The sequence below is a fragment of the Buteo buteo genome, chromosome 31 (genome assembly GCF_964188355.1).
Source record: "Buteo buteo chromosome 31, bButBut1.hap1.1, whole genome shotgun sequence".
Lineage (NCBI taxonomy): Eukaryota > Metazoa > Chordata > Aves > Accipitriformes > Accipitridae > Buteo > Buteo buteo.
This window is the reverse complement of record NC_134201.1, coordinates 3,322,147-3,335,306: the sequence shown is the minus strand read 5'-3', so window position 1 is coordinate 3,335,306 and position 13,160 is coordinate 3,322,147. Positions and strand designations below refer to the sequence as shown.

The 13,160-nt window shown below is 60.0% G+C and overlaps 1 protein-coding gene across 1 annotated transcript; it reads left to right on the top strand.

Annotated features, from left to right (window-relative positions):
* The first annotated feature begins 510 nt into the window (after positions 1 to 510).
* On the top strand, positions 511 to 12,907 carry LOC142026022 (scavenger receptor cysteine-rich type 1 protein M130-like). Its single transcript, XM_075018773.1, has 16 exons — positions 511 to 869; positions 1,075 to 1,383; positions 4,791 to 5,114; positions 6,135 to 6,443; positions 6,672 to 6,986; positions 7,558 to 7,884; positions 7,971 to 8,285; positions 8,642 to 8,956; positions 9,432 to 9,494; positions 9,583 to 9,897; positions 10,318 to 10,353; positions 10,639 to 10,776; positions 11,532 to 11,633; positions 12,034 to 12,132; positions 12,342 to 12,494; positions 12,723 to 12,907. The coding sequence occupies exons 1-16, from the start codon at positions 539 to 541 to the stop codon at positions 12,905 to 12,907; spliced, it is 3,636 nt and encodes a 1,211-aa protein (XP_074874874.1). The 5' UTR covers positions 511 to 538.
* Positions 12,908 to 13,160: the final 253 nt, after the last annotated feature.

Below are 13,160 nucleotides of genomic sequence, written 5' to 3'. Positions count from 1 at the left end.
CAGAGAGAAGGGGACCGGGGCATCTAGAGTAGAGAGACATCTTTCCTGAGGAGCTTGGCCCAGTGTAGGGACTGGGCTGACACCAGGGGCGAGGAGGGGACATGGGTTGGGGGATCCTCAGAATCATCGCAGTGCTCCCCCCTGGGGGTGGGGGTGGGTTTGGATGGTGCTGGGGCAGGCACAGGCTGGTGCTGGAAGCTGCAGGCCTGCGTACATGGAGCTGTTGAGGGGGTGCTGGGCTGGGGAGTAGTGGGTTCTCAGTGCAGCATTGGGCATTGTGTGTGGGTGGGTGTGGATGGGGGGGCAGGTGGCTGTTGGCGTGGGAAGCCTTGTGCAGTGGGATGGCGAGTGACCCACCTGGGCTGGAACTGGGCACCCACAGCCTTGCGCAGCCTGTGGGGATAGAAGGGAGCCCTGCACTGCACCAGGGACAGCCTGGAGGGGAGAGGGCTCCTACCCCTGTACCTTTGAATCAGCCCAGGTCGGGGGGTCCCCCAGACCTGCAGTGCTAGGGTTTGGCACTCTCCTGACCCGTCCCATGCTGGTGTTTGAAGGGGCTGCGGAGGTGAGGCTGGTGAATGGCGGCAGGCGCTGTGCTGGAAGAGTGGAGGTGAAACAACAGGGCCAGTGGGGGACCGTCTGTGGTGACTACTGGAGCATGAACGATGCGGCAGTGGTTTGTAAGCAGCTGGGCTGTGGGTCTGCTGTTGGAGCTCCTCAGTATGGACACTTTGGGGCAGGATCTGGCCCCATTTGGATGGATGATATTGGCTGTAATGGCACCGAGTCTGCCCTGTCTGACTGCGAACACAAAAGATGGGGTGAACATGACTGTGAACACATTCACGATGCTGGAGTGACATGTTCAGGTACATACCCTCAAGTGCTGTGATGGTGTAGAGATGGGGTGCGTGGTGGTCTGGATGTGCCTGTGTCACCAACACTCCCCCAAAAACTTCCTCTGGAATGGGCACTGGGCAGTTTGGTCATGGCTTGCTGGGAGGTGATGTGGGACGTGGGCATTTAACTGCCAGAGGGCTCTGGGAACTCCCAGTTGTTTTGGTTTTTTTCCAGAATTTGTCCGGCTGGTGGGAGGGAAGAGCCGCTGCTCAGGACGTGTGGAGATCCATGATGGGGACCAGTGGAAAACTGTCTGTGATTCTCACTTTGGTCCCAACGCTGCTGATGTGGTCTGCAGGGAGCTGCAGTGCGGCGTGGCCCTGCCTGTCGCTGGGCCAGCTCACTTTGGAGAAGGGGTCAGTCCCATCTGGGATGGAGAGCTGCAGTGTGTGGGGAATGAATCCCACCTCATCTCCTGCCGCAGAGGGTCCTCCAGGGACCAGCCCTGCACCCACGCGAATGGTGCTATTGTCACCTGCACACGTAAGGACTCAGGGAGGGGTGCTGAATGCTGGGGTGAGCTCCAGCCTGAGTGGGGGCAGGTTGTGCCTGTTGCGACAAGGCAAGTGGGCTATCTGTTCCCACAGGCTGGCAGAGAGGTGACCTTCTGGGGGACCCTACACAGGGCAGGGCTGGACTGCTGGCCAAGGACAAGGAGGGGGCATGGGGTGGGAGGGCTCAGTGGGATCATCGTCTTGTTCCACAGGGGACACAGAAAGGCCTGAAGGCAGAGGATAAGCTGGGAGGGGGTCAGGGCAGATTGTGGTCCAGGAGAGCTGGGGGCTTTGGGGAGAAGCAGCAAGAGTGTGCTTGGGGGAGCCTTGGTGGGGCAGGTGTCTCCTCAGGGTGCTGGCAGGGGAGGAGCAGGTGCCCTAGGTGGGCATGGGCCAGGGGCAGGTGGCAGCTGGCTGTTGGGGTAGAAGGAGGTGCCAAAGGCTGTGGGGCCACAAATGACCCAGCAGGACCAGTACTGCAGACCCCCAGCCTTGCAGCACCTGTGAGGATAGAAAGGACCCCTGCCCTGCCCGGGGGACAGACTTGGAGGGGAGAGGGCTCCCACCCTGGCACCTCTGATGCCACCCGGGCAGGGGTTCCCCCAGACGCACACTGCTGGGGCTTGGCACTGTTCTAACTGGTCCTGTGTCAGTGTTTGAAGGTGCTGTGGAGGTGAGGCTGGCGGATGGCAGCAGAGACTGTGCTGGGAGAGTGGAGGTGAAACAACAGGGCCAGTGGGGGACCGTCTGTGGTCACTACTGGAGCATGAACGATGCGGCAGTGGTTTGTAAGCAGCTGGGCTGTGGGTCTGCTGTTGGAGCTCCTCAGTATGGACACTTTGGGGCAGGATCTGGCCCCATTTGGATGGATGATGTTGGCTGTAATGGCACCGAGTCTGCCCTGTCTGACTGCGAACACAAAGGATGGGGTGAAAATGACTGCATTCATGCTCTCGACGCTGGAGTGATGTGTTCAGGTAGGGGGACAGCCTGTTCCTCACCTTTAGGCCTGTGAGAGGAGAAGGGACCATCCTCAGGGAGCGACAAGTGGACACCAGAGCAGGGCCCAGTGATGCTGGTCTAAATGCCAGGCTGGGATTGTCATTGCTGGTGTCCCCAGTCCTTGGTGAAGGCCCAGAGGGAGCCTACCACAGGGTGATCTGATCTTGCCAGAGTGTCTCAGTCATCCTCAGTCAGTGTCTTAGGCTGCAGATGAGTCCTCCATCCCTGCCCTGGGGTGTCCATTGGGTTTCATCGATCTCCACCCATTCTGCCAGTTTGCAGCCAACAATGCTGAGGGTCCCTGTGCTGGAAACACCTGGGGGCACTTGCTCGGCACTCCACGCTTTGGAGGAATGGCATGAGATGGCTGATCCTCCTGGGTCATTCCCCTTCACAGACGTGATTACCTCAACTGGATCAAATGGGCTTTTCAGAGAGGATGAGTGCTGGGCCCTGGGGAATGGAGCAGGGTGGCCACAAAGCCCTTCACTGCCTGTGCCCAGGGCTCGGCTGTGTGGACCAGCATGTGCGAGGGTTAGGAGCTTGGCAGCTGCTTGAGTCTGGCTGCTTCCTCCTGCACCACCGCATGCACAGGCTGGTACTGAGACATCCCTGGGGCTGTGAATAGTCCTGAGGGGACACAGCCCCACACAAGCAGCACTGACCCACTGCCCAAGCTCTCCTGTCTGCCCATGATTCCCCACGCTGCCCCATGACATGAAGGCTTTGCCAGCAGTTACTGATCCTCATCTGTGCCTGCTGGTCTCTGAGAGCTGGCATGAGCCCAGTGGGAGTCTCCTGCCCCTCTGCCCGGCCATCCATCTGGGTTATGGACATCTCCAGGCAGAGCACTGTGTCCCTGGCTGAGGACAACCTACCCCTGAGCAGACATCAGAGGGATGTGGACACGCACCAGGCATGATGGCAGCTGCACCATTTCTGTGCTCTGTGACATCTTCCGCCTAAAATGAACCTTCCAACACCCCAGGAACACCCCTGGGAGCAAGGGGCATTTCTAGCTGCATCAAGGTGATGGTCCAGCCTGGTCCCAAGCTCTGCAGGGGCTGAGCAGGCTGCAGCAGTCTTTATCATCTGGGCCAGTTCTCCTGGACCCGAACTGTGCACACTACTGCAGTGCTGGGGGGACCATGCCAGGCAGTGCAGGGCACCCTGTGCAGCAGCAGTTTGTCTGAGTGGTGCCTGGTGCTGTGACAGACACATACCCTCGAGTGCTGTGATGGTGTAGAGATGGGGTGCATGGGCGTCTAGATGTGCCTGTGTCACCAACACTCCTCCAACAACCTCCTCTGGGATGTGCAATGGGCAGTTTGGTCACGGCTTGCTTGGAGGTGATGTGGGACATGGGCATTTAACTGCCAGAGGGCTCTGGGAACTCCCAGTTGTTTTGGTTTTTTTCCAGAATTTGTCCGGCTGGTGGGAGGGAAGAGCCGCTGCTCAGGACGTGTGGAGATCCATGACGGGGACCAGTGGAAAACTGTCTGTGATTCACATTTTAGTCCCAACGCTGCTGATGTGGTCTGCAGGGAGCTGCAGTGTGGCGTGGCCCTGCCTGTCACTGGGCCAGCTCACTTTGGAGAAGCTGTCAGTCCCATCTGGGATGGAGAGCTGCAGTGTGTGGGGAATGAATCCCGCCTCATCTCCTGCCGCAGAGGGTCCTCCAGGGACCAGCCCTGCACCCACGCGAATGGTGCTATTGTCACCTGCACATGTAAGGACTCAGGGACGGGGTGCTGAATGCTGGGGTGAGCTCCAGCCTGAGTGGGGGCAGGTTGTGCCTGTAGCGACAAGGCAAGTGGGCTATCTGTTCCCACAGGCTGGCAGAGAGGTGACCTTCCTGGGGGACCCTACACAGGGCAGGGCTGGGCTGCTGGCCAAGGACAAGGAGGGGGCATGGGGTGGGAGGGCTCAGTGAGATCATCGTGTTGTTCCACAGGGGACACAGAAAGGCCTGAAGGCAGAGGATAAGCTGGGAGGGGGTCAGGGCAGGTTGTGGTCCAGGGGAGCTGGGGGCTTTGGGGAGAAGCAGCAGAGTGTGCTTGGGGGAGCCTTGGTGGGGCAGGTCTCTCCTCAGGGTGCTGGCAGGGGAGGAGCTGGTGCCCTAGGTGGGCATGGGCCAGGGGCAGGTGGCAGCTGGCTGTTGGGGTAGAAGGAGGTACCAAAGGCTGTGGGGCCACAAATGACCCAGCAGGGCCAGAACTGCAGACCCCCAGCCTTGCAGCACTCGTGAGGATAGAAGGGACCCCTGCACTGCTCGGGGGACAGACTTGGAGGGGAGAGGGCTCCCACCCTGGCACCTCTGATGCCACCCGGGCAGGGGTTCCCCCAGACGCACACTGCTGGGGCTTGGCACTGTTCTAACTGGTCCTGTGTCAGTGTTTGAAGGTGCTGTGGAGGTGAGGCTGGCGGATGGCGGCAGAGACTGTGCTGGGAGAGTGGAGGTGAAACAACAGGGCCAGTGGGGGACCGTCTGTGGTCACTACTGGAGCATGAACGATGCGGCAGTGGTTTGTAAGCAGCTGGGCTGTGGGTCTGCTGTTGGAGCTCCTCAGTATGGACACTTTGGGGCAGGATCTGGCCCCATTTGGATGGATGATGTTGGCTGTAATGGCACCGAGTCTGCCCTGTCTGACTGCGAACACAAAGGATGGGGTGAAAATAACTGTGTTCACACTCTCGATGCTGGAGTGATGTGTTCAGGTAAGTGGACAGACCCTTTGGGTCTGGGATTGGGGAAGGGCCTGTAGCTGTGCCCTCAGGGAGCGACAAGTGGACACCAGAGCAGGGCCCAGTGATGCTGGTCTAACTGCCAGGCTGGGACTGTCATTGCTGATGTCCCCAGTCCTTTGGGAAGGCCAAGAGGGAGCCTACGCACTGCATGCACAGGCTGGTACTGAGATGTCCCTGGGGCGGTGAGTAGTCCTGTGGGGACATGACCCTGTGCAAGCAGCACTGATGAACTGCCCAAGTCCTCCCGCCTGCCCATGGTTCCCCGTTCTGCCCCATGACATGGGGCCTTTGGCAGCAGTTACTGATCCTCATCTGTGCCTGCTGGTCTCTGAGAGTTGGTATGGGGCCAGTGGGATTATCCTCCCCTTCTGTCCGGCCATCCCTCTGGGTTGTGGACACCTCCAGGCAGACCACGGTGTCCCTGGGTGAGGACACCCTCCCCCCGAGCAGACATCAGAGGGATGTGGATAGGCTCCAGGCATGATGACAGCTGCACCATTTCTGTGCTCTGTGACATCTTCCACCTAAAATGAACCTTCCAAGACCCCAGGAACACCCCTGGGATCAGGGGGTGCTTCTGGTTGCATCAAGGTGATGGTCCTGCTTGGCCCAAAGCTCTGCAGGGGCTGAGCAGGCTGCAGCAGTCATTATCATCTGGGCCAGTTCTCCTGGATCGAAAATGCTCACACTTTTGCAGTGCTGGGGAGACTACACCAGGCAACGCAGGGAACCTTGTGTGGGAGCACTTTGTCTGAGGAGTACCTGTGGCTGTGAGTCTGTGACAGACACATACCCTCGAGTGCTGTGATGGTGTAAGAGATAGGATGTGTGGGGGTCTTGATGTGCCTATGTCACCAACACTCCCCCAACAACTTCCTCTGGAATGTGCAATGGGCAGTTTGGTCACGGCTTGCTTGGAGGTGATGTGGGACATGGGCATTTAACTGCCAGAGGGCTCTGGGAACTCCCAGTTGTTATTTTTTTTTTCAGGATTTGTCCGGCTGGTGGAAGGGAAGAGCCACTGCTCGGGACGTCTGGAGATCCATGATGGGGACCAGTGGAAAACTGTCTGTGATTCACATTTTAGTCCCAATGCTGCTGATGTGGTCTGCAGGGAGTTGCAGTGCGGCGTGGCCCTGCCTGTCGCTGGGCCAGCTCACTTTGGAGAAGCTGTCAGTCCTATCTGGGATGGAGAGCTGCAGTGTGTGGGCAATGAATCCCGCCTCATCTCCTGCCACAGAGGGTCCTCCAGGGACCAGCCCTGCACCCATGCAAACAGCGCTGTTGTCACCTGCACACGTAAGGACTCAGGGAGGGGTGTTTTACAACTGGGCTGTGTCAGGGGTTGGGGAACAGAGCAAGGACCGTGCTGGGCCAGGTGTGAGGACAGGAGGGATGATGGGATTGTCTGCAGCATGAAAATAGTGCAGAAGGAGAAGAAAGACATGTTGTCCCTCTGGCCTCTCCACCAGCTACTGAGGGTATATGAGCACCAATCCACCCTCTCTCCTCCTCCTCTGTCCCCAGAATACACAGGATTCAGGCTGGTGAATGGCAGCACAGCATGTGCAGGGAGGGTAGAGATCCAGGTGTTGGGGACCTGGGGAACTCTCTGTGCCTCCCACTGGGATCTCTCGGATGCCCATGTTCTCTGTCGTCAACTCAACTGTGGGTTTGCTGAGTCCATTCCTGGAGGAGAGCATTTTGGGAGAGGGACTGGCCCTGTCTGGAGAGACTCATTCCACTGTGACGGGACAGAAGCCCATCTGGGACAGTGCCCAGTGATCACCCTGGGGGCCTCACCATGCTCCCACGGGAACAAGGCTGCTGTCGTTTGCTCAGGTGAGTGCTGGAAAAATGCTGCATAACTCCGTGTGCCCTTTGTGTGTGATGTGGCCACCCAAAGCAGGGGTCCCACAGCAGTGCAAGGCTGAATTTCTCCCTGGAGAAACCCTGGCTTCCCCAGGAGCCATCTGGAGGGCTTTGCCTGCTCAGAGTGACCGCTCTACTTTGGGAGAGCTGAGGGCTGAAAGGAGGCAGGCATCTGCCCCCAGGGCAGTGGCTTAGGTCCCAGCACGACCACCAGGCCTGGGCTCCTCCCTTCTCTTACTGTGGGAAAAGCCCAGAGCAGGGTTGCAGGGCTGTGCTCCATCTCTGGCTGCAGACAACTGCATCCCATCCCCAGAGAGAGCTCTGCAGAACCTCATCCCACCACCCAGGAAGCAGGTGCCTGGGTGCCCCCAGGAGCAGCAGACCTGGGGGTGAGCTGCAGAGAGGGTTTTGCCCTCGCTTCTTGTCAGCAAAAGGCTCAATCTTGCCGTGTTTGGTCAGAAAATCCCCCCTCGCCCTCATCCCTGAAGGATGCCATGCTCCCTGGTGCTACCAATGCCTGTGGCATCTCTGCTCTCCCCAGGCTCAGCTGGCTTTGCATCCCTGCGGCTGGTGGGTGGAGAGAGCCGGTGCGACGGACGAGTGGAGATCTTCCAGAATGGGACGTGGGGCAGAGTCCTGGATGACCAGTGGGGCGTGCAGGAGTCCGGTGTGGTGTGCCGGCAACTGCGGTGCGGAGAGGCAGGGACAGCCTACAACCCCCCAAAGCCTGAGCGAGGGACGGGTCCCGTGGGGCTGCAAGGGGTTCGGTGCACGGGGCACGAGGCCAGCCTGGCCCTCTGCAACACCTCCCTGCCCAAGAGTGCACCGGCGGCAGGGGTTGCGGAGGACGTGGGAGTCATTTGCTGGGGTGAGTGGCGCTGCACGGGCACCCCAGGTGATGGGGTGGGTGGGCAGCCGGCCCTTAACAGCAACTGGGGTTTCTACCCACTACAGGGAGCCGAAGGGTCCGGCTGGTGAATGGGGCCGGGCGCTGTGCTGGGAGAGTGGAGGTCTACTACCAGGGCATCTGGGGGACTGTCTGTGACGATGGCTGGGACCTGTCTGATGCCGCCGTCATTTGCCACCAGCTGGGCTGTGGAGGGGCAGTGGAGGCAGCCGGCTCTGCTCAGTTCGGGGAAGGCTCCGGGCAGATCTGGCTGGATGGCGTGAACTGCTCTGGGGCCGAAGCTGCTCTCTGGGACTGCCCTGCCAGGCCCTGGGGGCAGCACGACTGCGGGCACAAAGAGGATGCGGGAGTCATCTGCTCAGGTCTGTGCCGGGAGCTGTAGTGGGAGGCTGGCTCCTGTAGAGGCCAGGACACAAGGAGAGACGGGCATGGCCAAGGCTGTCCCTGGCTGCCTCTGAGCTCCTGCCCGAGCATGTCCTGTGGACACCCGTGCACGGGTACCCTCAGTCCCACTGTGGGTCCCTGGGGAGCTCAGCCATCCCTGAGGATTTGCAGGAAGGGCAGGGGTGTCTGTCCATCAGGGGCTTCTCTCTACCCTTGGGTGCAAGGCGGACGTACTGGCCATGGCCCTACCCAGCTGTGGGCCCGGGGGGTGCAGAGGTGTCCTGGCTCCCACAGCCCCAGACCAGCCTGTTCCCTCTTGGTGCTTTCCTTCCAGAGCTCGTGGCCCTGAGGCTGGAGAACAGTGATGGCTGCTCCGGGCGCCTGCAGGTTTTCTACAACGGAACGTGGGGCAGCATTTGCTCCAACTCGATGACTCTCGACACGGTGTCGCTGGCATGCAAGGAGCTGGGCTGCGGGGACGGAGGATCCCTGGAAACACAGCTGCCTTATGGAAGGGTGTCTGGCCCTACATGGCTGGATAACGTGCGGTGTGGGGAGAAAACCAGCTCCTTCTGGCAGTGTCCCTCTGCTCCCTGGAACCCACAGTCATGTGAAGACCCACGAGAGGAGGCCCACATCACCTGCAATGGTAACTGTGAGCCACCTGGGCACCCCAGTGTCACTCTAGCTCCTGTTCCCTGTTGAGCACAGCCAAATGTAGAAAAAGAGCTTGGAGGGGCTTTTCCTTTCCATGTCAGTCCCTTCTGCTGCTGGTGGCAGAAAAGCAATCACAGCCACACATGTCCAGCAGCAGTTGCCACCCAGGTTGCCAGCAGCGCCTGGGGGAGGCAGAGGCATCTCCAGGTGAGGTCTCAGAAGAGACCCGACAGGGTTCAGAAGAGCCTCCCCTCCATAGACACGTTCCTGCTGCTCTGTTAAACAGGGACCTTTTGGGGCTGAGCAGTTGGGGTCCCCCCACAGTCCTGTACATGTCCCATGAATGACCAGGGTTCAGTTGCTGCCGTGATCGAGATGGCAGAGGGAGGCACGAGCAGAGCTCAGCCCTGCTCTCTTCTGCACAATCTCCCAAACCAGCCCTTTCACCACAGTGTTTCCTTCTTCAGGGAGACGCCAAGAAATACTCTCGATCCCGCTGGCCCCGTGCCCCAACTCCACGACGTGCACAGGTAGGGAGCTGCTCTTCTGTGGATGCTTCTTGTCTGGCAGGGCTCTGCCTGCTGTCTCCGTGCCATGGGAGGTCTTTGCCTTCTCCAGACAGGGAGAAGATTCGTGCCGTGGGAGGTGAGGACAGGTGCTCGGGCAGAGTGGAGGTCTGGCACCGTGGCTCTTGGGGGACGGTGTGCGACGACTCCTGGGACATGCGGGATGCCGAGGTGGCGTGCAGGCAGCTGGGCTGTGGCCCCGTGATGTCTGCCCTGCATGAGGCTGCGTTTGGGATGGGGACGGGCCCCATCTGGCTGGAGCAGGTGGAGTGCCGGGGAACAGAGCTGTCTCTGCAGGACTGCTGGGCCCGGCCTGGGGATGGTGGTGCTTGCCGGCATAAGGAAGATGCTGCTGTGAACTGCTCAGGTGAGTGGCAGGGCTGGGACCCCTTGCTTGGGTATTGGCAGGGAGCTGGGGAAGACCTTTTGCCGCCTTGGTCCTGGCATGGCCCCTGACCTCCCAAGAGCAAGAACATTCCTGCGGAGTGCAGGAGCCTGGTGCCAAGTGGGGAGCAGCCTCGGTGGAACTGGATGTGTTCTGGCCCTTGCCTGTGGGGCCCTGCAGCCCCAGGGTTATCCCCTGGGCTGCCTGTGCCATCCCGCCTGAAACCCAGAGCAGAAGCAATGAGCCGTTTCCCAGCCTCTCTTTCTAGCACTACAGGAGGGGCAATTTGGGTGGGATGTGTCAGGGACATCCACAGACACACACACGGTGTGTTGGGGAGGAGGCTCCCCGGTACCCACACAGCCACCTTCTCAGCCCAGCTCTCCTTTTCCTCCTCTGCAGCTACACCCAGGACAGCAGCATCCCCACCCCAAGCAGGTAACTTGTCTTCCCCTGCGGCTGGGTATCCCCAGGGCCAGACTGTGACCCACAGCTGGGTGGAAGGGGCTCCTTGCTGAGGTGTGAAACTCCCAGGAGAAGGCACTGGTCTGGTGGTGAGGGGCTAGGGAAAGTTGTAATTTACTCCTCAGGGTAGAAGCTTCTCCATCGCTCATCCCTGGGGCCCTCCACCCCCTGCTGCCTTGTGTGATGGGGGTCAGGAATGGTGCTTTTTTCCCCTCACCCAGGTGTGGTGCTGGCCTTTCCATATTCTTGCCCACGCAGATTCCCCCCAGGGCCATCTGACTGCCAGCGGGAGAATCTCAGTGCCCATCATCATCTGCATCATCCTCGGGGTCCTTCTCTGCCTGCTCCTGGCCCTCCTGGCTGGGCAAGCGCTAAGCACCAGGGCTGGGTGCAGAGGTTGGTCTTTCCACAGCAGTCCCAGGGGAAGAGAGATACCTCCTGGAAGGGCTGCAGGGTGTCAGTGAGGGGCACAGGCAGAGCTGGGGGGATGAGACCGTGTGCTGCCACCTGTCCCATGCACCACCCCATTGACTGCCTGGCCATGGGGCACCGGCAGCAAGGGGTGGAGAGAGCCCAGAGGTGGGGGGAGGTAGCGATGAGGCGAGGAGAGAGACAGCAGAAATGGCAGAGCGGGGCTGGGAGATATGTGAGCAGAGAGGAGATGGCCAAGGCTGGCAGTGCTCTGGGTAGTGCTGGGGGTGCTCTGGGACAAGGGTGATGATGGGAGGAGTGCAGGGTATCAGGGTCCATCCCCATGGTGTTAGGCCCCCAGGCTGTCCCCTCTGCCCAGCTCTGCCCACCCCCTGGCAGGACATGGGCCCTACTCTAGACCCATGGGACAGATAGGGGAAAGCTCCAGGTGGAGAGGAAACATGGGAGCTGCTCCAGGGTCAGACAAGGGGTGTATGACCCTGGGGCCAGAGGGGCATGAGCACTGTCTCCGATGGGATGATGCAAGAGTGACACTGCCCCAGATAATCTCCACAGCGATGTTGCCCTCGCTGGGGATGTGGCAGATGTGCCTGGACAGTGCAGTGGGGCTGCGCCGTCGGGCCAGTCCTGGGCTGGCCCAAGAAACAGGTTTGGGGCAGAGCAGTGTGATCCCATTGCCCCTCTGCCTGTCCCTGTGCCAGCCCTGCCTCTGTCCCCAGGCTCCAGGAGTGCTCAGGAGATGTTCCCAGAGGCTGTGTATGAGGAGATCAGTTACAGCCCAGTGTGGGAGAAGCAGGCGAGGTTTGGTCGCTCAGGTGGGTGTGGGTCCTCCCTGGAGGCACATCTGCAGGACCCTTTCCCTGGCCCCAACCCTGGGCTGATTCCCTGAAGCCCCCAGCCCACTGTGATGCTGGGGCCATGTGGTCTGTGGGGACAGCATCCAGGTCCTGGCCTGGGAGGGGAGCTTTCTCCCCACCAGCTTTGCCTGTCCCACTGGACATCCCCTCTCTTCCTGCCCCTGCACCCCATGTGACACGCGTGGAGTGAAGGAAAGGGCTGTCCTAGGGCAGCTCTGGGAGCACCTTTGAGACAGGGTTTGCCCCAGGGAGGCAGGCTGATTTCCCAGCCCTCCTCCCCATGCAGCCCCAGCTCTGCGGGTCCCCCTTCCCCAGCAGCACTGACCACGAGCCAGGTCAGCGGGGCTCACTTCATAACAGCCAGCATGCATCTCTCCAGGCTCCTATTCAGAGGAGTCCCTGACCCAGCTGCAGCCCTACCCTGGGGTCAGCGAGGAGGAGGATGGTCTGGGATCAGCAGCAGGTAACAGAGGCAAGAAGGAGTTGATCTCCCTGAAGACATGTGATGGACAGAGGTGTCACTGAGTGTTACTGTTGGAGATGGGGAGGACATGGGGGTCTCCTGTGGTGCTGCCAACACCAGTGTCTCAGCCCTGTGTCCCTGCACATCTTCCCGTCCTCTGCTCTGCAGGATGTATCTTCTGACTGTCACCAGCTCCCCTCTCTTTTCAGATGTTCTTGTCCCACCCAGAGGTGACCCAGCAGATGGTTATGATGATGCCGGGGAGGTTTCTGATCTGGAGGAGGATGCTGCCTCTGGGCAGGGAGAGAGGGAAATGCCCAGGGAGCCAGAGGAGGGAGCAGAGCTCAGGGATGCACCCGGAGGTGAGAGGGAAATTTAACACTGCTTGTTCCTGGGATGCCATCCCTGGTGCCATTCAAGTCACTGCTGTCCTGAGACCCCAGCCTCCTGGGAAGGGGGAACCTGTCCTGGGAGTTTTCCTTGGAGGGACTAGGGGTAGGAGAAGGAGCTGAATGTGGTGAGGAGCCTGGAGGAAGATGATGTAGAGACCCCATGGGGTGAACTGCAATGTCCTGCCTTGCTGCTTGCAGGGGCCAGCCTGCGCTCCTGGAGAAGTGCTGGGGTCCCTGGAGCTGAAGGAGGCTCGTGGCCCTTGTCCCTGGTGAGCATGGGCTATGATGATGCTGAAGAGGTCTCTCTGGCACATCCCCCTGAGGACACAATGGCTGTGACACCGGAGCTCTGTGCACAACAGCCCCGGAGCCCCAGGCCATGAGAGCCCATCCCTGCTGTGCAGCTGGGTGCAGCCAGGAGGGAGAAGAGGTCTGTGGAGCTGGGATAGCCGTGAGCACCAGGGAACCATCTCCCTTGGCTCAGGGGCAACAGAAACCGCCTGAAGTTTCCTCTATTTTTATTCCCCTTTTTATGCTGTGCATCATCTTTGTTCATAATAGAACAGCTGTGTTCAGCTTTGACCCGGAGCTGGTGCTTGCCTGCCCAAGTGTCAGGGCATCTTCCTGAGGCTGATC

Excerpts from the sequence above, each read along its gene's own strand:
- LOC142026022 (XM_075018773.1), top strand. The coding sequence starts at position 539 with ATGCTGGTGTTTGAAGGGGCTGCGGAGGTGAGGCTGGTGAATGGCGGC. Across the intron at positions 6,987-7,557 it reads GGCTGCTGTCGTTTGCTCAG|GCTCAGCTGGCTTTGCATCC; the intron begins GTGAGTGCTGGA and ends TGCTCTCCCCAG. Across the intron at positions 8,286-8,641 it reads TGCGGGAGTCATCTGCTCAG|AGCTCGTGGCCCTGAGGCTG; the intron begins GTCTGTGCCGGG and ends CTTTCCTTCCAG.